The sequence below is a fragment of the Pezoporus flaviventris genome, unplaced genomic scaffold (assembly GCF_033815535.1).
Source record: "Pezoporus flaviventris isolate CSIRO_AGI_PZ_B2104156 unplaced genomic scaffold, CSIRO_AGI_Pfla_v1 ptg000045l, whole genome shotgun sequence".
Classification (NCBI taxonomy): Eukaryota; Metazoa; Chordata; class Aves; order Psittaciformes; family Psittacidae; genus Pezoporus; species Pezoporus flaviventris.
Window position 1 is genome coordinate 24137626 of NW_026892593.1, and position 24831 is coordinate 24162456.

At 41.6% G+C, this 24831-nt stretch overlaps 2 protein-coding genes across 5 annotated transcripts; both read right to left on the minus strand.

Moving 5' to 3' along the window:
• Positions 1–235: 235 nt before the first annotated feature.
• Positions 236–8796, minus strand: LSMEM1 (leucine rich single-pass membrane protein 1). Of its 3 annotated transcripts, XM_061467727.1 has the most exons (5): positions 8493–8796; positions 8158–8286; positions 6165–6305; positions 5267–5404; positions 236–3520 (listed from the first exon to the last, which is right to left on the minus strand). In XM_061467727.1, exons 3-5 carry the CDS (start codon positions 6289–6291, stop codon positions 3312–3314), a joined length of 474 nt encoding a protein of 157 aa, XP_061323711.1. In that variant the 5' UTR covers positions 6292–6305; positions 8158–8286; positions 8493–8796; the 3' UTR covers positions 236–3311. The 3 variants fall into 3 exon arrangements, with proteins under 3 accessions (XP_061323711.1, XP_061323710.1, XP_061323712.1); XM_061467726.1 differs by having other exon boundaries at positions 8158–8796; XM_061467728.1 differs by lacking the exons at positions 8158–8286; positions 8493–8796 and having other exon boundaries at positions 6165–8151.
• A 1369-nt stretch (positions 8797–10165) lies between these two features.
• On the minus strand, positions 10166–21892 carry IFRD1 (interferon related developmental regulator 1). Of its 2 annotated transcripts, XM_061467708.1 has the most exons (12): positions 21560–21892; positions 19432–19536; positions 18451–18532; positions 17880–18004; positions 17423–17580; positions 16052–16102; positions 15774–15952; positions 15562–15670; positions 13910–14044; positions 12662–12790; positions 11615–11710; positions 10166–10853 (listed from the first exon to the last, which is right to left on the minus strand). In XM_061467708.1, the coding sequence occupies exons 1-12, from the start codon at positions 21603–21605 to the stop codon at positions 10764–10766; spliced, it is 1305 nt and encodes a 434-aa protein (XP_061323692.1). In that variant the 5' UTR covers positions 21606–21892; the 3' UTR covers positions 10166–10763. The 2 variants fall into 2 exon arrangements, with proteins under 2 accessions (XP_061323692.1, XP_061323693.1); XM_061467709.1 differs by lacking the exon at positions 16052–16102.
• Between the last annotated feature and the right edge of the window lie 2939 nt (positions 21893–24831).

Below are 24831 nucleotides of genomic sequence, written 5' to 3' on the forward strand. Positions count from 1 at the left end.
GAGGAAGAAAGTATTTTGTCTACTGATACTACCTAACCACCTAAAGGTTCAGATAGCACTTCAGGGACCAACACCATGATGCTTTTGATGGAAGTTGAAGATAATTTACTGGATAAATCTTCCAAGTGTTTCTCCTTGCTTACCAACATCTTTCTAGTATTGTCCAGATTTATTCACCAGAAAATTGCCTGAAGCCAAGTTGTTGTTTCAGCAATGATAGCAGCTGCAGCTGTTGAGAGAGATGAGTGTCAGTTGCATGTTGTTACATCTGCCCGAACCCCTTTGCATCATTTTAATTTACAGTGGACTCAGCAAAATACTGAAAACGAAGTTATTTTGGATAGATACCTCTATAGCCTGCAAATCAGAGATAAAGTAGCATCACTACTGAGGAAAACGGCTGTGGCTGCTATAAGATGAAATTGTGACTGTCAGATCACCTTGCTCCTGTTCTTTGTCATTATAGCAGACTTTGCAAAGACTCCTGAGGTGTGCTGCCGGTGTCTACAGGAGACATTGTAATATACCTATACAGCACGGCGGTTACACCACATGCAGCTGGAGCTTGGAGTTTACTAGTCACTTAGCTGTTTATTCAAGATGAGGATTGTGGAGCTCTGGAATGAGCTGAAGTTCACTTCAGGGTCAAGTTTGTAGAAAATTTTAGGAGTCAAGCTTTCTTTGGGACTATTTAACTGTCAGTAGATTAGACAGAAATGTCCCCATGCAGGAAACGCTACTTTCTTCTATTTAGGGGGGTACTCCAGAAAGTGTTGGTGGAATGGTTGTGGCACTCTGCTGTCAAGGCAGCCCTGTAAACCCTTGCTCTGGTCTCATATGGAAGCAGTTCTAACTGTAAATGGATGTTGGTATCTTGAGATGAGAAGCCATAAGCAGCCATAAGCAGTGCTGCTCCGTTTCTCCCTTGTACACCAGTGGCTCCAACAACAAATGTGTTTCAGCAGTGCTAGCAGAATGAGCCTAGGAGGCCCTTGGATCTTTGCACTGCTTCAGTCACTAATCTTAATAGCTGACCACTGCAACTGAAGAAGCAAGAAAGGATGACTTGGAGCCTCAGACCTGTGTGGTACTCAGCATGCCTGCACATCTGTATGCCTGAGCTGGTCCTAAGTCTGTGGCACATAAGGGCACTCAGCACCTTGCAGGATCAAACCATGGAGTGAACCCTCTCCCACACCGCCCCGACACTTCTAATCAACAATGAAGACAGGAAAAGTAGATTTATTATGAGTACTGATCAAATAACTAGATTAAGAGTAATTGAGGACAGGATCAGAGAGATAACTAAGCTTTAATTTCTTTGGGGACTGTTGCTATAGCACAGATTTTATTTACAGTCTCCTGCCAGAAAAAAAAACTATTGACTGTGTCAGTTTCTAGTGGACCACACACTGCTCTAATAGCTGCAGTTGCAACAAAGGATGTGACAAATCCATGTTTTTGAGATGCACTGAGTACCAAATACTAGAGTTGTTTCTCCCTGGCTAACAAGTACAGATGTGTGTCAGTGCAAGACAGGAGCTTGAAAGCACTTAGAATAGCTACAAGATGAGTGGGAGAGATGCGAACTTAATATTGTCACTAAAAATCAGCTGACAGCTCAAAGAACAGAGAAGCAATGCTGCGAGTGTCATATTTTTAGTCTTACAATACCTTTTCTTTCATTGTTTACCAGCATATACAGAAAGATGTGTGGGTTGAGCTTTTAGGATTTCTTTCCTTACAACTTCTACAGTTACTTTTTATCATTCTTTGTTAGCTATTTTAAAGTCATCTTTGTAACAACTACTTGTGATGTCCAGAGTAGATAGTTGCAACTGCAGCTGGGCATTAACAACAGGAGTAATGAAGTCTTGAGAATGACTTCACAGTTTTCATGAGTGACTTGATAGTAATGTGTCAGGAAAAGAAAAGAAATATAAAGTAGGTGGTCTAAAACATAGGTGTAAAGCAAAGCACTCCTAATAGCAGGAATAGAATGGTTGGGCAAATCCGAGTAGAGTGATACCAGGAAAGATTCCTGGGCGTAGTTCTTCACTCTGTTGTAGACAATGAAGTAGCCAGCACAGAAAGGACTATCAGTTATTCTGGAAGAAGAGACTGCGATGAAAGTTGTCAGCTTTGGTGATGTTTTTGTAAAATTGTCCAGAAGAGATAAGGAAGCATTGAATGACAAACAGACCTCAGAGTAAAAGAGAAGATGTTGCACATACTCCATAGTGTCAGCTGCCATTGCACTGTTGAGATAGGAGTAACCGATTAATTTATTGATAATGGAGGTGGCTTCTTAATGTATGTGCCAGTAGAAGGTTCTTAATGCTAAAATGGCAACAATACCCACCAGTGTGTTAAGTGTTCACTCTTCTGGGTGTTGGTCTCCACAGCTGTATAAAGTCGGAGCAAGAAAGCATTGGCTCCTGCTTTTACCCTCTGAGGTATTGCTCCATTTTAAAAACATGAAGGTTCAGACCAGATTTTACTTGGCTGTTTTCTGGTAGTAGCCAACAACAACTATAGGGAAGAGTACAAGAACATGTAGCATTTTCCCCATGTTGCTTTATAAAAACACTTGGTCTTCTCCCAGAAACTACCAGCAAATACTGATGACAGAACACTTAGCATTGTTATGAGATGGGTATTCCCAGACTGAGTCCTCTAAACCTGTTTCCCATATAAGACAATATAATACACGTGTTCAGCCAATATAAATTTGGGAGGAATATGGCATGTTATGAAATGCTTTGATTTTACTCAAGTTTGTTTTCTCACAAAAGCAGTAGTAAGTCAATCTGTTTAGATGAACAGAAAGGAAAACCACCAAAGTCCATGGCAGAAATGGGATTTATTTATAAGTTAAGGAATCTGAAGTTATCCTTAAATACAAATAATACAGAAGCAAACACAAAACTTGTTCAAAAAAAAAAAAAAACCAAGAGGAGAATGACTAAGTGAACAAGGTCATGCTGAAATCATGTGAACAGAAATTACTATTTTCTGTGATCACTCACATTTAAAGTAAAACTAAGCCCTTAGCCCTTCAATTTAGAATGCACGGAGAATCTGGAACTCTTGCCCAAAATCATTGATAATCCATCATTTATTATAAATCATAGTTTGTTGTCAACTCTATATTCATATGAAACAGGATAAAAAACTGTTTTCTACTGTCTTTCATACATCTGGCTTTTCTAATGCTCCTGTGACCATGTCAGAATGTTTAAGTGACCCATGTGCCATATGTGAAAATAGCTTGAGTACATAAATACACTGAATTTCATACCAAAGAAGATCTATTCTTCAGGGACTTTCAGCTCAGCATGGGCAAAGAGGTAACTGTGAAGATCAGGAGACTGTGTGAAGAGGTAGCTCCCATTTTCCTTAATTCCTGATTGATTTAGATGCTTTAATATCATATTGTTAATTTTCTTAAGCTCTTCTATGTTCTTCTTTTCAGCTATTAGTCTGCTTGATATTTGGTCCATCTTGTTTCTAGTTTGAACTTGAAAAGGAAAATGTACCACATTAAATTGGCAGCATTTAAGTCAAGAAAATCATTATGCTCTCTTGCATTCCCATGGGAGTCTGTAGGGAATTATGATGAGCAAAAATATTAAACTGGAAAGCAACTGCAGGACCTAATGATAAGAAGTTACGTTGCTTATTTAATTGCTTATTTTCTGGTTCAGGTTAGTGTAGAGAAACAAAATCAAATACGGCCCAGAAAAATTTTGTAGTCTTCAGGAGTATATCAATTTCATTGCTGTCCACAGGAATATGTCTTATTTAGGGGCTGCAGGGTGTTATTTGTGGGCAGCATGCATCTGTATTTTTCTAAAAGTAGAATTACTAAAACACACAGCAGACTACAGCCACATCACTTTCCTAACGCATTTAGATTAAAGAAGAAGTCTTGCAAATACTGGCATTTGGAGGCCAGTTTCCCCTGGAACACCAGTATGCATAACCGCTGTGTACACTTCTGGAGCTATTTTTATTTTGGCCTTCTGAAGTTAACAAAATTTACCCATGTTTTGAAGCTTAAACTAGTAGTGCTAGTGGTAAACAAATCTGTCTATGGATTGCAAACATAATCTCAGATTATTTGTAACATAATCTGAAGCACTACTGGAAATCAGTTTCAAAAACCATAAACCTACACCAACCTGAGCCTAAGCAAACTCCTTTAACCCTAGTAAGTAGCCTTTTCACTGTTTACCAGTTTTCCACTAGAGGGGCACATTGCTCATTTTTCTATACTGGAGCTCCACTTTTAGCAGTTCCCCATTAAATAAATATGGAATTCGAGTATGAGGTATTTTAATTAGGGTTTTACAATTATGCCATTTAAAATCTCCTTTGTGCTCTTTAATTGTCTGATATTCTGTTCTTCGAGCATGTGTCCACAAGTCAAGGGTTAATTTCCTATTCAAAAAGGAAAATGAGGATTTTTGCTATAACCCACTGAATCCCCTACTATAGGATAAAAGAAATCTTAACTTCACATGGATTCCAATTCATTGAAAATAAACTTGTAAGTTAAAAGAATGCATCTCATACTCTGTTCAATACCATTAGTCCAGAAAAGCCTAAGATGGCAAGGGCTCCATAAAGAAAGGTCACCTGTAGCCAAAGGTCACCTTAGCTAAGCCAGCCCAACCAGCCCAGCTGAAGCAGAATGGCAATTTCATCTACAGACTGAATGATGCATGCCAATTTTTATACATCTTATCAGTTTTTTTTGGTTCTTATGTTTGACATTTTTGTAGTTCCAAACCAATTTCCAGTCAGTGTTTAGCTGGCAAGCTTCAGGTCCTTATGCAGGTAGCCTGATTTAAGCTTTAGCCTGGGTGTAATTCCAGTTGCAGCAAAATGACACCAGGACTGAGTTTTATTTGGAAAAGAATGGAAGGCATGTTGTCAAAGTATCTCACTGCCATACAGTCATCTTTAAAATTCAATTTCCAGCCAGCATTTTTAGCAGCACAGTATAACCCTGCTGAGCTGAATTCTTGACAGCTGTTGAAGCTCATAAAACCTTTTCACTAAGAAGAAAAGTGTGCATTCTAGGTCACAGAGTAGAGGCCTGTGGTTTTGGACCCAGGACCAAGACCCACTGCCTATATCCCGCCAAAACCTTTGACCATGCAGATACAGCAGTAGAATGTTGCATGGTAGCATGACATATTTCAGCAGAGTTCTTCTAATTTGCCTTATATTTTCAAGAACCACTGTTTGGTTTACTTACTTATTATGAATATTACAAATGAAACAAGTGCCAAACTGATGATCAAAGTAAGAATGAAGGTGACGAAGAACAAGCGCTGGTTCCTGATGTTGCTCCCTGACGTGTTTTCTTCAGTAGCACCAACGTTCTCTTCCTCCTCTATTATGAGATGATAAATTATTTGGTGGTAAAGTTTGTTAAGGTTGGTTATGATAAACATGACAAAATGCTTATAGATTCATGAAACAATGCAGAATGTATCATAATTCAAATATATTGTAGCTCTTACTGACTGAAAATATTCTGGTTGCCATGAGAAATCAAAGATAAAAGCCATATAAAACCAGTAGAAGTGTGAGAGCCCATACCTGAAGCTGTAAATAAAGAGGCTGTGAATTAAAATGCTTGAAAGTGTCATGGAATATTTCAGGTAACTGGTTTGACTCCTTAGGAGATGTGTCTTAAAAGAAGGAACAGTTTTTCCTCTAGTGTTTCTGTTGCCATCTGTGAATTTATTGCTTGTGACAGTACTCACAGAGTTACAATGCAATTTATGTAGTAGGTGTTTATAGAGCATTACAAGAGACATTATCCTGCAAGGGATCACTCAATGAATCCCAGTTGAAATGGAAGGTAAGTTCATGCTTGACAGTGAATCCCTAGCTAAATGCAAGGATTTTCAAGAACCTGATAACTTAAATACTCAGCAGGAGCAGCTAAACAATTAATTTGATCTAAATTACACCATTTTCCATCTTCTTACATTTTTCAGTGCAGAGCTTGACATACATATTGGCCTATTGGGCTGTTGACAGCAGTGATACACTATAAGATCAGGCTTTTCAAATGTCATACATAACTCTTTTTGATGGCCTGTTGTATGTACAGAAAACCACAGAGCATCGCCTATTGTACGTACCTAGCACATGTTGGGATCCATCTGGACAAACATTTAGTTTGTTTAGGTTGTTTAAGGAATCAACTACGTAAAGTTTCCCTTCTTCCTGAGTATTGGGCAGGTTAATTTCCAAGGAAGGCCTCTCCATTGTATCTAAAAGAACTAATAATTAAAAAAGTAAATTAAAATAGGGATATGGAAAATAACTGGTAACAGTTGGTGTCCTGTTCTAAGAAAATGATGAGCAGCCTTAACAACCTGTAAAATAAAGGGATTTGAAGGACCAGCATACTTCCTAGGTCTTGAAGGCAAGGGTAACTCAGTACATAGCAGTTGTTTTTTCTTGGAGATCTTTGATGACTATAAATCTCTGCATTGTGTTTGTGCACATGTGCATACTTATGCATACATATGTATGTGTGTGGAGAAGGAGAGAAACAGAAAAATCTCTTTGACAGATACCACCATTCATTTGACTTTAGTTATTTTGTTGCATAACCCTTTTGATCTGGTGTGTACTTGGTAGAATATAGGGTGATAGCCTGACTATAGTGAAAGCCAAACCTTCACTGACACTGCCGGGAAGGATGTCACTCAGGTCCTCTGCTTAGAATATCACTGTGAAGTTACTATTTGTGATGAATGGAGCAAAAATTAGTCAAATACAGCTCTACTCCACATAGATGCTAGTTTTGGACAAATTAAAGCCTGACAGAAAAGCCTTTTTTTCAGACGAATACTGCTTGCTTTGAAAAAACACACTGGATGGTGCCTAATCAGCACTTCTCAGCAGAGTCTGGGTGCATGAACTTATTGAATGATTGTTTATATAAATACAGTTCTGAAGAAGATTATACATAGAAAAGAAGCAATACCTAAGCAGGCTCCTCTATGAATTGCACACAATGTGACCAGCTTCCTAACATAGTGCTTAAGTTAAAAACCTGAAGTTAGAGGAATAGCCCTGAGTGTTTAGGGAAAAGACCCACTCCTTCCCTCATCAAACCAAATGCAGAAGATTGCTGTAATTCCCCCGGATAGGACCACACAGCCAAACTTCACTGAGCCGCACTAAGTCTGAACACTAAGTGCTTAAATCCTTCCTGGCAATGGGTCTCATTCGCCTAATAGTGGAGATTGACAGGCCTACATGTACACATATTTCTGTTTAATAGAGTGTAGGAAAGATTACTGCTTAATCTTTTCCTCTGCTCAGAAGCGTTGCTACAAAATACAAAGATAAGGTGGAAAGTTGGCACAGTAGTGGTTCCCCCTACCGAGAGTATGATTTTTAGGTGTCCAGCAGTAATTTCAGGACGGATGACTGTGTCCACTGCCCTTCCACTAGATTGCCACATGGTGCCAGGCAGCACCTTCTGTGCTGTCTCCCCACAAGCACATCCGTAGCCAGCTGCCATCATTAGGAGCCCAGTGTTTCAACAATGGCATGCTAGGAGTTACCACCTCGGGGCACAGAGGCTTTTTGGTTATTTTTAGCTTCCAAAGAGCAGTTGTTTCTCTTGAACATTTTGATTAGTACCTCCCTGCAACTTCAGGGAAGACTCAACAGCTTGAGTGGTAATAAACGTGAGTACCTTCAATTCATTAATATTATTATGTTTCTGCATTCTTTGTTAATTATTTAAAACTGATTTCCTCACTGTGCGTGTAATCACAGTGAAGATGATAACCATTATTAATTCAACAAAGTATATTACATTTGTTTGATTCTATTGACATGCCAAACAAAGGAGAGAGGGTAAGAGAGACATCAATGTTACTGGCCAAAGGTATTATTCTCCCAACAAACTGATCTACACACTGGGGTTTTGTGAGTTACTCTTATCTTATGCTTTAAGCTTGCTTAAATATTTTTTTCCCTATGTGACTTTTAAATTTCTTCTTAAGCTGTTCTGGTAAAATTAGAATAAGAACACACCAAAAATTCTTCACAGAAAAGAAAGAAGTAAAATCTAAAAGCAATTAAAAAGCAAGAGAGTGAAACATTACTTACAACATAACTACGTTCAGGTAATGTGCCAGTATGGAAGAGATCAGCCAGTGAAAATCACCCGAAGAACACTTGTTCTGCTGTTCTTTCTCTACTTTTAGAGCCATAGGAAGCTGTCAACCCCAGCAGAATCTGTGAAGGCAGCTAAGAAACAGCCTGTCCCTTTCCATCTATATTTAGACTTCATCTTGGCTAAGTATGCTGACTTCACAGTATTGATCTGTTTATAAAGGAATCAGCACATACATGGTTATTTTTTATTATATTGGAATTATCATTATAATATCCTGTCATGGAAAATGAGGCGGCTTGTTACTGATGATCAATATTTCACTAACCTTTTGGTTTATGATGCCTTTCCAAAACTCATTTGCTTATGCAGAAGAGTCATAGCTACCAGACCGTAGCTATGATTAACCAGTTTGCTATGCAGAAGTGTCATATCTACAGTATTGCAGACGTGAGTACATTAAAGGCATAGGCTAAAAAAACTCAGGGTATTTTCCTCCTCCTCCCCCACACCTTACCAATTCAAGTGGGAGAGTATTATGGGATAGACTAATTTGTACAACATTGCTAGCTCTTTAAAAGTCAGATTCTGATGAGCTGTGTTGTGAGCACTGGTAACTGTTCCTTCGCAGACAGCTCCTCTCTCTGATGTTGCCAAATGTGATGTTCCAGCACACTGCAATGACAGGCAGCTGACACTCATATGAAAGCATCACAGCTTGAAACAACAATCCCATTCTGAAGTCATCCTCTACGTCTAGAATCTCGAGACCTTTTAAGCCGACGAAGTATTTGTCTTCCAGGAAACAAGAGGATCCATCTTCTGACTCACAGCTCCCACCCCAAGCTGACAAGCTCTGCTGCTACCTGGACCAAGTAACAAGGACCCAGGTCTCTGCAGCCCAGAGGCAAGGTCTACAAACCCATCAGAGCATACAGGGCAGCAGAGACCTGTCCCTCATCAGCCAGCCTTGGAAGCCATGCTGGTCTGCAGTTGGCAGTGGCAGGGTAATGGGGGAAAGGGCAACCACGTGCTGGGCCATCAGCCAGAAGGGGCTGTGGAAAGCACTGGAAAACACTGCCAAGACAGGAAGCTATCAAAAGTGCTGCTTTACATGAGCAAAGGGTGCCAAAGGCAGTACCAGCAGCCAGGGCAGAGACCACCAGGCTTGTGGGAACACTTGGGATGGGGAAACAAAAACTTCATATAGCCCAGGGATCAGAAGTTACTTCTCCGCTTGCATGACAAATACTGACAGCACACAACAGTAATAACAGAGACCTCAGGTGAAGGCCTTGTAATGTGTAGAATCAGTTATGTAAGCCAAACAAGTTCACACATAATACCTTATTTCAGTGAAAAAAAGGTTAGAAGGTACAGCTGATTGGCATGTATGGAGTTTCTGGAATAGCTTCTGCTATAATCAGAAGCTTAAAAAAAAAAAAAAATCTCAAACCAAAACATCCTTATCAGAACAAGCAGTAATTTTTAGGGGGTGGGGTTGGTTTGGGGTGTGAGGTTCATTTCCTCTGCTGATAACTTGACTTACACTTTTAAGAATGTTTAACAAGCACCTTTACTTACAGATCATCTAGTTCAGAAACTTCAGCTAGCTGGGATTTAGTGTCTTTATTGTATAACAGCCCCCCATCCCTATGACAAGACAGTTCTAGGGTATTGGCACATTTCAGTGTTCTAGAGCTAGAAACCGAGGCTAGGAGTAGTTTTTAACATGTCGAAAGTAGGGCAGATGGAATGGCTCTGGTAAGATAAGGGAGAAGGTGTTGTGCAGTACCAGACCTAGACAACATTTCACCATGAGAAATGTCATGACAGACCCTATGTTGATCAGACACCTTCAGAACTCAGCAAGGCAGCAACTAAAGCATGGAGACTAACCCAACCACATTGCTGAACAGGCAAATAAACCCATCTGTTTCAACTTCTGGGTGTTGCTAGTGTTCAGTTTTCATTCGTGTAGTAATCACTTTTACACAGAAAGCAAGCAACAAGAAACAATTTTATTCCAAAAATTAAACTTCCAATTTCAGAGCATAAGAATCTTGGGTTTATTTTACATTGAGGCAAGTACTTCTCATTTAGTACTTCACTGTAAGTGAAGGTAATGGAACTTCACAGGATAGTCACACTATGCAGAAATTTGTCTACCTGCCAGCCAGAGGAGTTTAAAAAGCTACCAAATTAACTTCACATGAGCAAGTTCATCTTTTGAGGTTAGCACATTCTTACCAGAACACTTGGCCAATGAACTCATTTAGTTTGCCTTGATGTGAAGTAAGGAATCCTATCTGACACATGGCATTTGACTACAGTTGCCCACCCCACTGAACAGTTCAGTAACAGCATATTCAGACTTTGGAGCAAGTTGCGTCTAATGCAAGTGTTACAACGTATCCCTGCACCCCATCTTACACCCATCTATGTACAGTGTATATGCAACTAAGCAACAACATGCATTATATTTACAGACTTTATACAACATCTCTGTGCACAAGTGCAGACTACAGAAATAAAAAAATCATTTAAAAGTTAAAAATACATTTCAATTATGAATATTGAAAGCCATGGAAAAGGAGATCTAGAAAAACTCTCCCACGTCTGCTCTTTTATCACGACATTTACTTCTAGCCTTTGTCCGAGCCTTGAATGCTGCAGAGTTGTACAAGTGCTACAAAATAAAAGGAAAACATTAATAGCAGATATTAAAAAGCTTATGTACATTGTTTTTCATCTTAAGAAGCACCTTGAAATAAATTTTTATTAATCTTTGAAAAAATTGGTAGGCCTTCTGAAATTTATAGTATCTTTGTGCACCAAAGACAGATTCATTTCAATATGTACACATTTAAAAGAAACTTGGACTGTGTAAGAAAGCCTGAGCTAGGAGCAATCCTGAAGCCAGTCAGCGCTGAACATCACACAGAGGCACAACGTAGATTAAGTCTGCCCCCCAATTAAATTTGGCAGCACCATTTCACAAATGGTTCGTACAGGATAAGTACATTCACAACGAACAGAACAAAACCATCATCCTGCCAGTGTCCCCTTCACACTGCGAAGTTTGCGACTGTCTTCAGTAAGACCTGGTTTCTACAGCTTCCTGTAGGTCCCTGCCCAAAATCCTATGGCTTTCCTTAGAGCCCTAGCTGCACACGCAGAGAGCACGAATCTGATACCAGTCAGGAAGCACATCAACCTCCAGACCTCCTTGGAAGAAAAAGCAGTAGCAGACACATGCTCAGTGGAAGAGCTAAAATAAGAGCTCAAAGACACCCACAAAAGCAAGGTTTGGTTTCATTCAGGATAAGATAGAACACTTAGTTCTAAAGTGACACCTTAAATATGACAGCTTCTCAACCGCATGTTTGGAATACCATTTAATTTAGGAGAAATATATTAATGTATCAATATTAAAGTGCAAGCACCTACCCTTTCAAAACGGGATATCTTCATTGTTTTAAGAGTTGCAGCATCTACCATTACTGGTGGACCAAGCTCAAACACATTCCGAAGAAAGTCATTTGACTAAACAAGAAACACATCAAACAATCAGTTTCTCCCCTGGTTATCAAGTCTCCAAAGATGACTACTGTTAAATATCAAGTATTACAGTAAGAAATTGCAGCAGTCTGACACAGATCTTAGTAACTTTTGCAATTAAGCCAGGGAACACTTCCTTTAATCAGAAAAAGGCTAACAACTACAACTGCCCTCTTGAGACAGAAACAGGTCGTCCCCCCTATGGATTTTTTTGTCCTTGAAAATGAAGACACTGTTCTATGACACTGTCTATACAAGATCAGGCAGTGGGACACAGATCTGTATGGTTTCACAACACAGCAATTTTAAAGTATCTGGCTGTAAATGTATTTTAAAAACTGAAGAAGCTGTCACATGCCTGGGCTCCCTCAGTCACCTTGAAAATCAGCTGGCACCGGACTGAAGATTTTAACCCCATGACTATCATAGCAATTTCGGTGCATATACCCCAAGCTACAATTCCTGTTTCTGTTACCTATCTGAATAGATGACTAGTGAACAAATAAGGACTTATTCTTTCCCTTCTGGAATGCTGTCATCATTGGGCTGCAAGTTGTGTTCATCACTTTAGACTAAAACTTTGCATTCCTTTTCACAGGCTTGACCAGGAAGGGTGGAGGCATGTAGCTCTTTAACAGCCGGTCAACTACAGCACTGCTGAAAGCACAGATTCAGGAAAACCCCTGAAGCTAAGAAGGTATTCAGCTCAAGTATCTTACTTCTTAGAGAAATCTTCTAATTGCTAACCCACAGCACACTCAGGCTACAACTCAGAAAAAGCTCTAGTTCATTTTGTAAGTGCTGTCTTTTAACACTTCTAATGCAAAGCTCATCATTCCACCAAGTTCTACTCATGACTTCATAATTCAGACCAAACTGCTACAAAGAAGCCAGACAGAGAACAACAGTCTGAGCATGCATCAAACAGCAGCTCACCTGTAAATGATACTGCATCCCAGACCCCAGAATATCCTTGAAGGTATCATAAGTTTGTTTTTTAACCCAGCAGTCAATATACATACGCTCAGGTCCAAACTTAACCATCTCTGTAGGGAAGTCACGCTCCTATTCAAAAGTAAAGGAAACAACATGTATAATTTTAATAACCTTCAAAATAATACATATATATAAACACTGTATTTATTCATAAACTGATGAGTTTAACCTAAAGTTAAATCTCATGTAAGACTTGAAGCTGACATTCTTCAACTCAGAAAGCATTTTAAAGAAAGAACACTTGACTTTCATCTTTAAAGTGAGCTTAAGAATTGGACTCCAGAATCTCCAGAAAAGCCAGTTCTGAGTTCAGCAGTGACCTTGAAGTCTGTCTGTAAACCTCATTTAGTCCCCACTTTTCAGGTGCTGTGAGCTACATTTGTGACATCTTCTACAGGCAGATCTCAAAAGTGACTCGGAATCTCTTCAAAGCCTCCTCTTTAGCTTCCGAGAGGTCAACTGTTTTGAATGTCAACTAATATTTAGTTGGTCTTACCAATACAACTATGTAAGAAGCAATTATCTGGCAAGGAAAAAAAAACAAAAATCTATTGAGAGGTGTAAAATAACAACCCACTGAAGTGACAGAAATTTGACAGTGAAGCCTCTAAAACACCTTGCTAACCAGAAATTTTGGAAGTCCTGCTTTGCATATTGTTCTCTTACTTTGGATATGGAAAGCCGAAAGATTACAGCACAACAATTAGGACAGTGACAATCCACCTTTCCCCTGCCTTCCTTCTTCAGCCCCTGACAGGTGCCAGTTGGAAATGTATTTTACTACCAAGTTGTTTTTTTGTTTATTATGCACAGCAGTTCAGTAGCAGATTTTAGAATGAACCTTTTTACAGAATTCAGGACACTGATTTGGATGTCCTACAAAGTCTTCTATGGAAAACAAATCTGCTCATGGAATAAAATAAGAATTTAGTATTTACAGTATAATGTTTAACCTTCTTGAAAGAAACATGGAGTCAAGCTTGAAGCAAAATAAAAAACTTACATGAAATATAACTACTTTTTTAGAAATGCAGAATAAAGTAATCAGAATTTGAAGTATCATTTAAAATAGTTTGTTTCTGTTGCTCTTACTGAAACAGCAATTCTATTTAATAATAAAACCATTTTCATTAGATTGTACACTGCACAGTTAAGATCCAGACATTTAAAGAAAGACCAAAGAATCACCTCAACAGCTCGTAGCACATCTCTGAAAACAGATCGCTGCTTTCTCTTATCTACTTTGGCTCGGTGCTTGTTTCCATCAGTAGCCAGAGCTCTTAGTTTTTCTGTTAGAAGTTCCATGTCTTCATAAAAGAAATCCTAGTGAAAGGAAAGAAAAAAAAACATAACAAAACACTTGAGCTTCTGGCCTCAACATCTTCCCCTGCAAATAGGAAGATGGATCTCCCCAAATTCTGGGCACCTAGATCCCTACATGTTACTTTGTTATTTAAAGACACCAAGATGGCACTAACTTCCTGCTGTTCCATTTGCAGCATTTAAGCCAGTAAGAACAAAGTCACAGCATCCACTTTACCAAGTAGGCCACCACCAAGCTCTATCTATCCTGGTAGCCAGAGCCACATGAAATAGTACAGCTCCTTCAGTGCTGGGTACAGTGTTTTTTTTATTTTAATCTGAATGTTGTCATGTCTATTCACCAGGCTGAGTTTACTGCATGCTTTTTGAAATAAACTGGTCAAAGGCAAAACACAGTAAGCATTTGTAATCTGTGCTGACTGTTAAGGATCCAAAGAGAATACTTTGCAATGATTACAGAGACATTTCCTCAGTGGAACCCAAGATATTTTTGCTGAATGCAAGACTCATTTATTAATGCATTTTAAGGTTTTAGTTACTTGCAGTCAGTGTGACCAAGTAACGGATCAGTTTCCATCTCTCTTATTTTTGTTACCTTTCAAAGTTGGCTTCCATAGCCAAAAGACCCAAATCCCTGCTGTCTGCAACTGTAACAGATCTCAGCATATTGTTTCAGATTATGCAGTGTTAAGCGTGCCACATATCCTGACTCAACTGGAGTTATCATTTCACTTTGGACAGTGTTCTGGCAAAACCCAGCTTGTTCAAGCTAGAAACCACTCAGGCAACTCTCTCACACTGTGCCATGGGAGTAAGTAGAGGCTGTTTCCTTCACTGCTGACAATAAAACAGTTCAAAAACCAGTTAAGACATATTGAAGAATGTAAAGGTATGCTTAGCCATGCGACTCCTTTAAAAATCTTCCCCCTTATAGTCCCAACTGACTAAAATTGTCACAAATGCTATGAAACCATCATGCAATACTATTTCTGCTTTTCAAGGTACCTAAATAAGAATACTGAAAACACAATACTGGAAGTCAACACGATTTCTACTGAAGAATATATTTTTAGCTGTGGGTGCAGAACTGTGCAGGTTTTGAATCACTGGAACTTTATTGCCCAAGTGTCTAATGAGTTTTAGCCTGGGATGTCTCCAGGGCTTTTTTTTTTTTGTTTGGGTTTTTTGGTTGTATTTTTTTGTTATTTTTCTTAAAAGCTGGCACTGGATTTGCATTTTAAAGCTTACATGCCACATTTCTAATTGCTCTTCAGTACTGTTTGATGTGTTTTGTTATACTGGCCCTGTTTTTCAATGTGGAAATTGGTATAAAAATGCTAGCTAAATAGCTGTGAAACACGGCTATACCCACTTAGATTTGGGCAGCCTCACTATAAAGAACATAAACCAGCAAATTATCTGCCACTTGTTGAAATCTAGGGTGCTATGCAACACAGGTTAAGTAATATGCCTTATCATCCCAGTGCAAGAAGACGGAGCTGCTGACATCTACTTACAGCATCTGTTTCGCGTGCTAGTTCAAACAGAAGGGCTAGTGTTTCTCCAGCAGCTATTCTCATGTTGAGATCATCACAAGACAGCAGACTTGGAAGTTTATGCAAGTGCCTAAGGACAAAGTCACATTTCATTAAGATGTAAGTTTTGTTGACCCTGCTTCACTGCATATAAAAAGTCATTACAAATTTTGTTTTCCAGGATAGACACTCACATTTCTATTTTCTTCTTCACTTCATTCATTGGACAAATGGTCAACAACAGTGTCCACGCTAAGAGAGCACTGATGTGAAGCACGGTGTTATGTGTACTCGATACACCATTAGTGTCTCTATCTCTCTGATAGGCCTTTGTGAAGATGTTTTCCAGGCACTCCATGGTAGAGTACAGCTCCTGAACAGAGGAAAAAAGTAACAGCAATGGTTTAAGATTCACACATTTTTGTATTGTAAATGCATTAAAAAGAAAAACAAAAAAGTATTAACTCCTCACCGTAATGTCATCAGTGACAATGAAACAGCAAATCCCCAAGCAGGTTGCACACTAGACACGAAAGAAAAAAAGTCAGTATTATTTGACATTAACCTTATTGTTGACAAAACTTTGACCTTTGAAATTTAACATCCAGAGCAACTAAAACTTGAGATTAAGACCTTAGCAGAGTACAAGTCTTCAACACTGTTTAATTCAGCCTCTTTGCAGTAGTTAGCTCATAGTTCCTGTGTACTCTCAGGATGATTTTATAACAGATGCTACTCACAAGCCTTTACTTTTCATGCTGGTTTAGTTAATATAATTTACATAAAGCAACATGTAGCACTCCTTTCACCCAATTATTTTAAATCCCACTAGGATCAAGCTAGCAGAAATTATGCTGATAATTGGTAATGAACACATTTATTCACAACTGTGTGAAAGTACTTTCCCTTTTCTGCTCTCTCTTATAATTAAATGGCATGAAAACACTGGACTCCAAGAACCATTCCTGGAAATTTCCAACTATTGCTGCAAGGTCCCACTCATCTCTTCCCTATCCCCCATATTCTACTCTGTGTCCTCCTACAAAGAGTAGGACAAAAGTGTTTGAAAGTGATGTTTGCACTAACCACACAGGACTCAAAACTACACTTGAAATAGGAGAAGCTTCAATAGCTTTTGTTTGCTTGCAAAAATAACTGCTGTTGAACTAAGACTTCCTCCTCTTCCAGCTGATAGTATCTGTTGTAACACAGCTTGAGTACAACAGAAGTAGCCAGCTATGTAATAATAAAGGCAAACTGGAGAGTATCACTTATAACTATAAAGTTTAAGAAAATATTAGCAAGAGCTTTAGACTGTCTTCAGTCAATATTTCAAGTATACTGCTGATGCACAAGTGAGATGACTGGGCAAAATACTTTGGTAGGACAAATGTATCAACTTACTTCTAGATATGCTATATGTAATTTTATCATATGTAAATTTATTTGCATAAGTAACATTTCTCTGCAGTTAAAGAAATTAAAATTAATACAAGAAGGATATAACAGTCAGTGGAAAAACTTTTTTTTCCTCCTATAGGCCTTCAACATCAGCCCTCAGAACTGCAGTAAGGAGACTGCAACATAATGAGTGCAGACACTTGACACAAAAGTACTAGATCTAGCAGTTCTTTAATGAAATTCCTAGGTTGAAGAAGAGGATGACAGTCAACTTTTATGCGGAACTTCCTAAGTCAGTGAGAACTGCTATGGCTCATTCAGAGTATATCTCAACAGTATGAGTTTACACTTGTGTAATAGCCTTTAGTCTGGATTACACAATAGTGAGCTGATCAAAAACTGCCCTCTGTCCCTGCCTGGCAAATAAACATTTCATACTTACAGCTTGTCTGGCTTGTATGCTTGCTGTTCCATCACAGACAATCTTCTTTAGAACTGGACCAAGGGTCTTAAAAATCTCTTCACTTTCAATTCCTGACCCCATCTGCACACACAGAAGACATGCCAGTCCAGCAGCTGCACACTGTTCATCACTCTTACCTAGAGAGTAACATACTATGATGAGTGATCTCCTTCTGCATTGCTTCCATCCTTTAACCCTTTAAAAATAATAGTCTGAAAACTTTCAAAAGGAAATGCAGAAGCCAACAGCCAGAAGATAATTTAATTTTCTAGGTGGTGTAAAATGTGACATCTAAATGAAATAAGAAAAAGGACTGTTACATAACTAAATTATTAAGCACTCTAAAGTACTAGAGAAGCCTCACAGTCTTGATTCCTTTGAAACAATGAGCTATTTCATAAGGATTATTGCCTTCTAATAGCAAGCATGTTATTACCTTTCTTTATGCAGCGTTCAATGCTATCAGTTAGTGTCATTCTCCTTTCCATGATAAATTCATACAGTATTTTAGAAGAAAAAGCATTTTTCAGGCTTTCAAGAGCTGCTTGTCTTGTCTTTGCACTGTTAGAAGAGAGAAGAAAGACATCCTGAAATCAGCATACATCAGTTAAAGCTCAGCCTTTGTTTTTTACGGTAGTCTCTTCTATTGGATACAGTCAAATACAGTAACCCACAGAAGCACCATCAAGTATTAGATGCTATGAATTGCCTCCTTCCCTCAAGGATAAAGACTTAAGATTGGAGATAGAACTCACAACAGTATACTAGACTAGAAATAAAAGTCCCTCTGCTTCAAGCTATTAGGAAAGGGAAGTCTGACTCTCACTTATCCAAAAACTCTGGAGGGAAAAAGATCTTTTCAGATCCAGAAGAAAAGCCAGTCCTCCCCAGCATGAAATAATTGTCATTTCAGTAAGCATATAAAGAAGTTTGATGCGTATTTCCCTTATCATAATCAGAGGAAACCAGTAAGCAATATATGAACATTTCTTCAAAGCATACTATACCTCTTGTCCAATGTAAGATCAATAAATCCCTTCAATTTGTATTCTAAGTCTTCTTGAGTGGCTTCTTCATCAATTTCAGGCCCTAATCCAGATAAAATAATTTAGTTCCACACATTTTATTAGTGGACAGAGTAGCATCCAACAGTTAATACTTTTAATACTAATTAAAAAAAAGCAATTTAACATAAATAACTACAGAATGGTGTTATACCTACAACAAACTGCCCCTTAAAATAATTTCATAAAAATTGATCTATTGATACATCTGTGGTGTTTCTATACCTGCTTCTTAGATGTGCCAGGAATGAAGCTAATCATCTGTTACATAATTTGCTACAACTGACACCCATCTGCCAACCCTGTCAGCAACACATTTGCATGCAATACACTACATCTACCCCTGAAATAGAGCAGGGTGTTCACTGTTGATACAGCGAGTAAGTACTCCCTAAGCAGCCTGCCCCATCTGCCATCGCTTCAGATGTCTCTGCGACAGCAGCTCCGTTAAGAGCAGCAAGCATTCACAGTGAAGCCTCCCTGCCTTATGCTACTGTTGGAGGCTTTCAGGTCCCTTCTTCCCAAAAAAGGCCTTAACAGCAGCCCAAGTTTCAGAGATGGTAGAAGATAAAGCATAAATCTAGTTCAAAACAGGCAAATCTTTCCATCTCAAATTCTTCTGCAGTTCTTACACCTCAACTATGTTAATACCTAATACCTAAAATCAATACCTTATCAATACTTTATAATTCTTACTGTCTCCAAAAGTTAGTCTTGTATAATTTTAATAGAAAAAAGCCTAATAGTTTCAGGAGAGGGTCATGAAACCTGGAGTATATGCTTGCCAAACAAAAACAACAACCATTAAATTAACAATCATGCCATTATTGTGCTACTGCTACTTACAGTCTAGTACATAAACTGCTAAGTCAATTAAGATTTTATGGTTTTGAACAGATGAATAGGTACAAAAGAAAAATATACCATCCTCAGTGAAGCTAGCAGGATCACTGAAGCCACTGCAGTGGCTCATAGTTTCAATTGAAGCATCTTCATCACTAAAAGGCTGCACACTTCTGGGCTGACCGCCTTAAGGAAAGATAAATACAATAGTTTGGTCATTTTTTTCACATGGAAAAGGCATATCTGAACACCAAAAGTAGAATTCAACCCTCCCAACAGACTCACTCTCCCTGACCCATTCATGGAAAGCACATATTCTTCCTCTGATGGTTCTCTCACTCCCACCTGACCTGAAGATTTAGTTGGCTCTGTTCTGGAAGATCATTTTCAATGTATTGGTAGAACTCCTAACTCTAGATTTAGGATCCTTCTACAGTCAACTTCAAGTTAATGCAATTCCCTGTGACTGTGCTTTAAAAACTGTTAGGAAAAGCTATGTAAAAATTGCTATATAATCTTATTTTTCAACTTAGAGAGACTTCAGGCCACGGTAAGTTATACATTACCCAGTTCACTGCAGAATTTACATGATTAAGTGTAATATGTGCAGGATAAGCAATGTCCAACCCTATAGCCAGCTGAATTGCAAATACAAGCCAGAGCATTAAATGCTTCAATAGGGGAGAAAAGTTGTCCCCTCTCAGCACCAAGAAGGCCTCAGTTCAGTAACTTCAGTCCTTTTAAAGAAAGCAGTATTATTTTTACCAATGCTCATCTCTACAACTTTTCATACCTGTATCTTATTGTTACAAGATTAAGAGTTCAACCGGAAAACACTGTAATTTCAACCGCTGTCCTAGCCTAGCCCTTAACTTGCATCTATGGTTGATTAGCAAAATAGTTTCACTGCTATTTCTCCAACAGCTCCCAAATGCCATTTACAAACCCTGGGATTCTGCTCTTCCACCTATTTTTTTGTGGTTCAAATGATTCTAAATTATTTAACAAGGCACTGCAAAGTGCTTGCCAGCTTTGGGCAGGTTTCCTGACTACCAAAACCCCCCAAAGCCCCATTTTCACCCAGCCAGAATCAACCTCAAGTTAATCACTGTCCAAGTTAAATCTGTACTCCAGAGGTTTTGCAGCTCTTAGCCATAAACCACCTGCTTGTACCACTGATCATAACCTTTGATGTTTCCTGTAGTTACAAAGGAAAACACTAGCCAATGCATGGATGAAAAAACTTGCAAGCTCAGAGACCTGGCATGGCCACTTTCTGGTTTCCAGCCCTTCACGAACTAAAACAAAAGCAGCTGCAGAAAGACCCAGTGAATTGCTCATTTCCTAAACATTTGATACTAGAAACACATTCTGCTCACAGCTATGGTAGGCTAAAGTGAAACTTCTCACCAACTCCACAAAACCTTTGTTTTGCTCTGGCATCAGCACCCTGGCCGCATGGATTCCAGACTGTACGAACACTGTTTCTTTTATAATACCCTCTTTCAGGCTAAGAAGATGTGTTGTTTTGTTTTTTGCTTTTAAGGACCCTGCAGCCTTTCAGAGCACAATACGCTGACATGCAGCCACACCAGGGACACCGGAATGACAGCACCAGCTGTCCTGTCCCCCCGCCCCGGAAGGGCCCACGCTGCCGGCCGTGCAGCAACGCTGACACGGAAGGCTGTGCGTGCCGAGGACGAGCTCCAGCCCCCCGCGCGCCCGGCCTCCCCGGGCTGCCCTAGGGCCTCTGGCCATGCAACACCCGCGACCGCGGCTGTCGGGAGGCCCCGGCGGGCCCGGCGCCGGCCGCGGTCCCCAGAGCCCCGCTGGTCGCCGGCGGCGCCAGGCACAGCCGCTGGCCGCCGCCACCCCGGGGCCGCCCGCGCCGCCGGGCGCATGCGCGCAAGCGGCGTGAGGTGGCGGTTTCGGGGTCGGCTCCTGTCACCCTGGCGGCGCCGCCCGGCCCGTGCCGGGCTCCAGCTCCGTCGCGCCCAGCGGCCGCGCCCGCCCGTCCTGCCGCTTCTCCGCTGGTCCTGCAGGGAGCCGGGGAGCCCATCCGGCCGCGGCCCCTCACTCCGGCAAAGGCCGCCTCCCTTCCCCCGACAGCGGCCACAGGAAACGGCGCGTGAACTCCCCACCCGGCAAGGCCGCCTTCCCCGAGCCCCCGCCAGCCCCGAGTCCCCACCCGCGGCCCGGCCACACTCACCGGCCCCGCGCTGGTGGTTGCTCCCCCGCTTCTTAGGCTTAGGCATGGTCGCAGCGGCGCTCAGCTCGGCTCCCGCGGCCCCTCTCCGGGTCTCCGTCTCTCTGCTCCCCCCCGCCCGGGAATCAGCGACAATCAGCCGATAGAAGAGCAGGATCGCTTTTTACTCCAACGCCTCTGCGAGGTTGACTTCGCGGTCCGGGGCAGCGGGGGTGATTGGCGAAAGCAGGCGGAAGACGAATCGGCGGCGAAGGCAGAAATCCCCGTGGAGGCCCGTGAGCGGAGTCGATGCATCTTTCTCCTCTCAGACACCCGGGGCTAAAGGCGCGGAGCGGGTGCCGGAGCCGCTTTTATAGCCGGCCGCAATGCGGGGGCGGGACCACGAGACGCGCCGTTGCCTCCACCAATGGCTGGGCGTTGCGACACGCGCGGGTGACTCGTTGCGTGAGACCGTGACGCCACCGCGCTGCCGCCCGGTGGCGGGATGGGGACGTCATTGGCGCTTGGCGGAGCACGCCGCAGTGTATGCTGGGAACGGCGGGGTTGGCCGCCAGCGCACGGGTGTGGCGGTGGCGGTGGCGGTAGTAGAGGTAGTGGTAGTGGTAGTGGTAGTAGTGGTAGTAGCAGTAGCAGTAGCAGTAGCAGTGTGGCCCGGCCCGGTCTGGCCAGCGCTGTGCCGCGGCCTTGGGAGCTGGCAGCGGCCTCCGCAGCCCGCACCGAGCTCGGTGACGCTTGGGGGTAGGGGGATGGCTTCGGGGGCAGGCGCGGGGCAGAGGGGCGGTGCGATTGAGTGTCCCCGCGCTGGCGCCCTTCTGGGCATGTGGAGTACCGAGCTGTCTCCTGGGCGGGGGATGCCAGGGACGTACGTGCCGGTCTGTTGTGCCGGGGCTCGTGCCGTGTCCGGCGGTGGCAGCGGGCACTGTTGGATCGGTTTGTCGGGGGAGCACTGTAGGGGTACGGGGCTGCCTTGGCGCTGGTCGCGATGTAGGGCTCGTGAGAAGTGCCCTCAGGAGTCAGCTGCGCCCCCCTTGCTTCACAACACGCGGGACTGAGCTGGTCTGCGCACAGCAGGTTTTCTTCCACGCACATAAACGGGTTTTGTTGTCATGTGTTAGTTACATCTTCCAGTGTAGAGACTGGTACTTCAGGTCCAAGTGGTTTCATTTTTAATGCAAAATTGATTTTTTTTTTTTACTGTTTTCCGATCTTCAAGTAAAAATAACATTCCTATCGATCGAAAAGAGATTTGTTTATAGCATTTCTGAAATGTGAATGTTTATGAATGTGGGCCACAAGTACTGTGGTGTTGATCAGAGGGAAGACAACTTTGCGGAACATGCTGGAAAGTTACATAAGACTTAATAGCAATTACACGGAATTCTTTTGCATACGAAATACATTTACACTGACTTCCAGGAAGGTGAACTTTCATAACAATTCTGTATAAATGCTACATGAAAAATGAAGGAAGTGGGGTTTAATGACCTGTTTGTGCATGCTGAGTAAGGAAACACTAGTAGCGTTTATTGGGGAAGCAGTAGCTGTTGACTGTAATACATGTGGGCACTGGTGGAGCATTGCTGTAGAGTAAGACCCTCCTGATGAACAGTTCACTGAGCATGGGAGAGTCAAGTTGCTGAAAAGGTCTAGCCAGTTCTGGCATCCTAGTAAAGAGCCAAAAAGAGACAGAAGTCAGTCCATACCACATGTGTATAGGGCAACACATGGATGTCTCAAAGCCACTGGGTTTTCTTCATGATGAAATGTTAGAGCAAAGGACAGCCTTCCAGGTAAGCGGGTGGAGGACAAGGACTTGCAATTAAATACAGAAGGCATAACTGTACGCTTTGGTACGCAAGTTACTAAAACCAGGGAACTATGTTGGGTACTCTACAACACCTAACAGCAGCCAAGCAAACTTATATGGTGGGAGTATTTGCAGTACAAGATACCAATACCATTTTAGTGAAGTCAGCCATGTCCTAACCATTTCCTGTGTGCTGGCTCTCTTAATACATCGATTAATGGCAGAGGTGCAAGCTGTCTGGCCTGGACTGAACTGCAGTCGTTTCCTTCATGCTGGTAGCCCCATCTCACAGCAGTGCTGTTTGAGGCTGTTGGTGAGGGATTAGATTTAATGGTGAACTCCTTGCAGGTGTGACAGTCTGAACAATGTGCAGAACTGTGCACGTACATGTGGTAGTCCAGGTGTCTTGTAGCAGGCAGGTGCGACAGCCACAGTATTAATTCGTGGTGGAATTGGAAGAACTGAAAGGGTGAAGCTTCTCCTGTGAAGACAAGGAAAGGGAGCTGGGCTTGTTCAGCCTGGAAAAGAGAAGTCTCTGGGGAGACCTTACAGCAGCCTTCCAGTACCTAATGGAGGCCTACAAGAAACCTGGAGAAGGACTTTTCACAAGGGCATTTAGTGACAGGACAAGGAAGAATGGCTTTAAATTGACAGAGCATGGATTTATATCAGATACGGGGAAGAAGTTTACAGTGAGAGTGGTGAGACACTGGAACAGGTTGCCCCAAGAAGCTGTGGCTGCCCTGTCTCTGACAGCGTTCAGGACCAGGTCGGATGGGGCTTGGAGCAACCTGGTCTAGTGGAAGGTGTCCCTGCCCATGGCAGGGGGGTTGGAACTGGATGAGATGTAAGGTCCCTTCCAACCCAAACCGTGATTCTATGGAGACGTATCACCAGGACAGGTGGAGGTAAAGCCCTGGAGAGGGAGAGAATGTTGCATTTAAGGTGGAAAAAGCAACTGCCAAAGCACAGAAAGGTGTTGTCAGACTTGGACAACCAAAAAAAATTATAAAAGGTGACCAGAGAAGTCGTGACTGCTTCGGAAATGTGACCACTTTGAATTTCACTTGGTGTCCTGGGTTCAGCAGTAGTAGTCATTTTTCTCCTTCTTTGTAGCTGGTGCAGCACTGTGGTTTTGACTTTCAGCCTGGGAACAGCGCTGATAACACCGGTGGTTTTAGTTGTTGCTCAGTAATGTTTACTCTGACCAAGGACTTTCTGAGTCTCATGGTCTGCCAGGGAGGAGGGGAACCTGGGAGGAAGCAGAGACAGGATACCTGACCCAAACTAGCCAAAGAGGTATTCCATACCACAGCATGTCATACCCCGTATATAAACCGGGGGCAGTTACCCGAAAGGGCTAGATCACTGCTTGGCTCTACCTGGGTATTGGTCAGCAGGTGGTGAGTGGTTGTGTTCTCTTCCCTTGTTATTTTCCTTATTATTATTGGTGGTAGCAGCAGTGGTT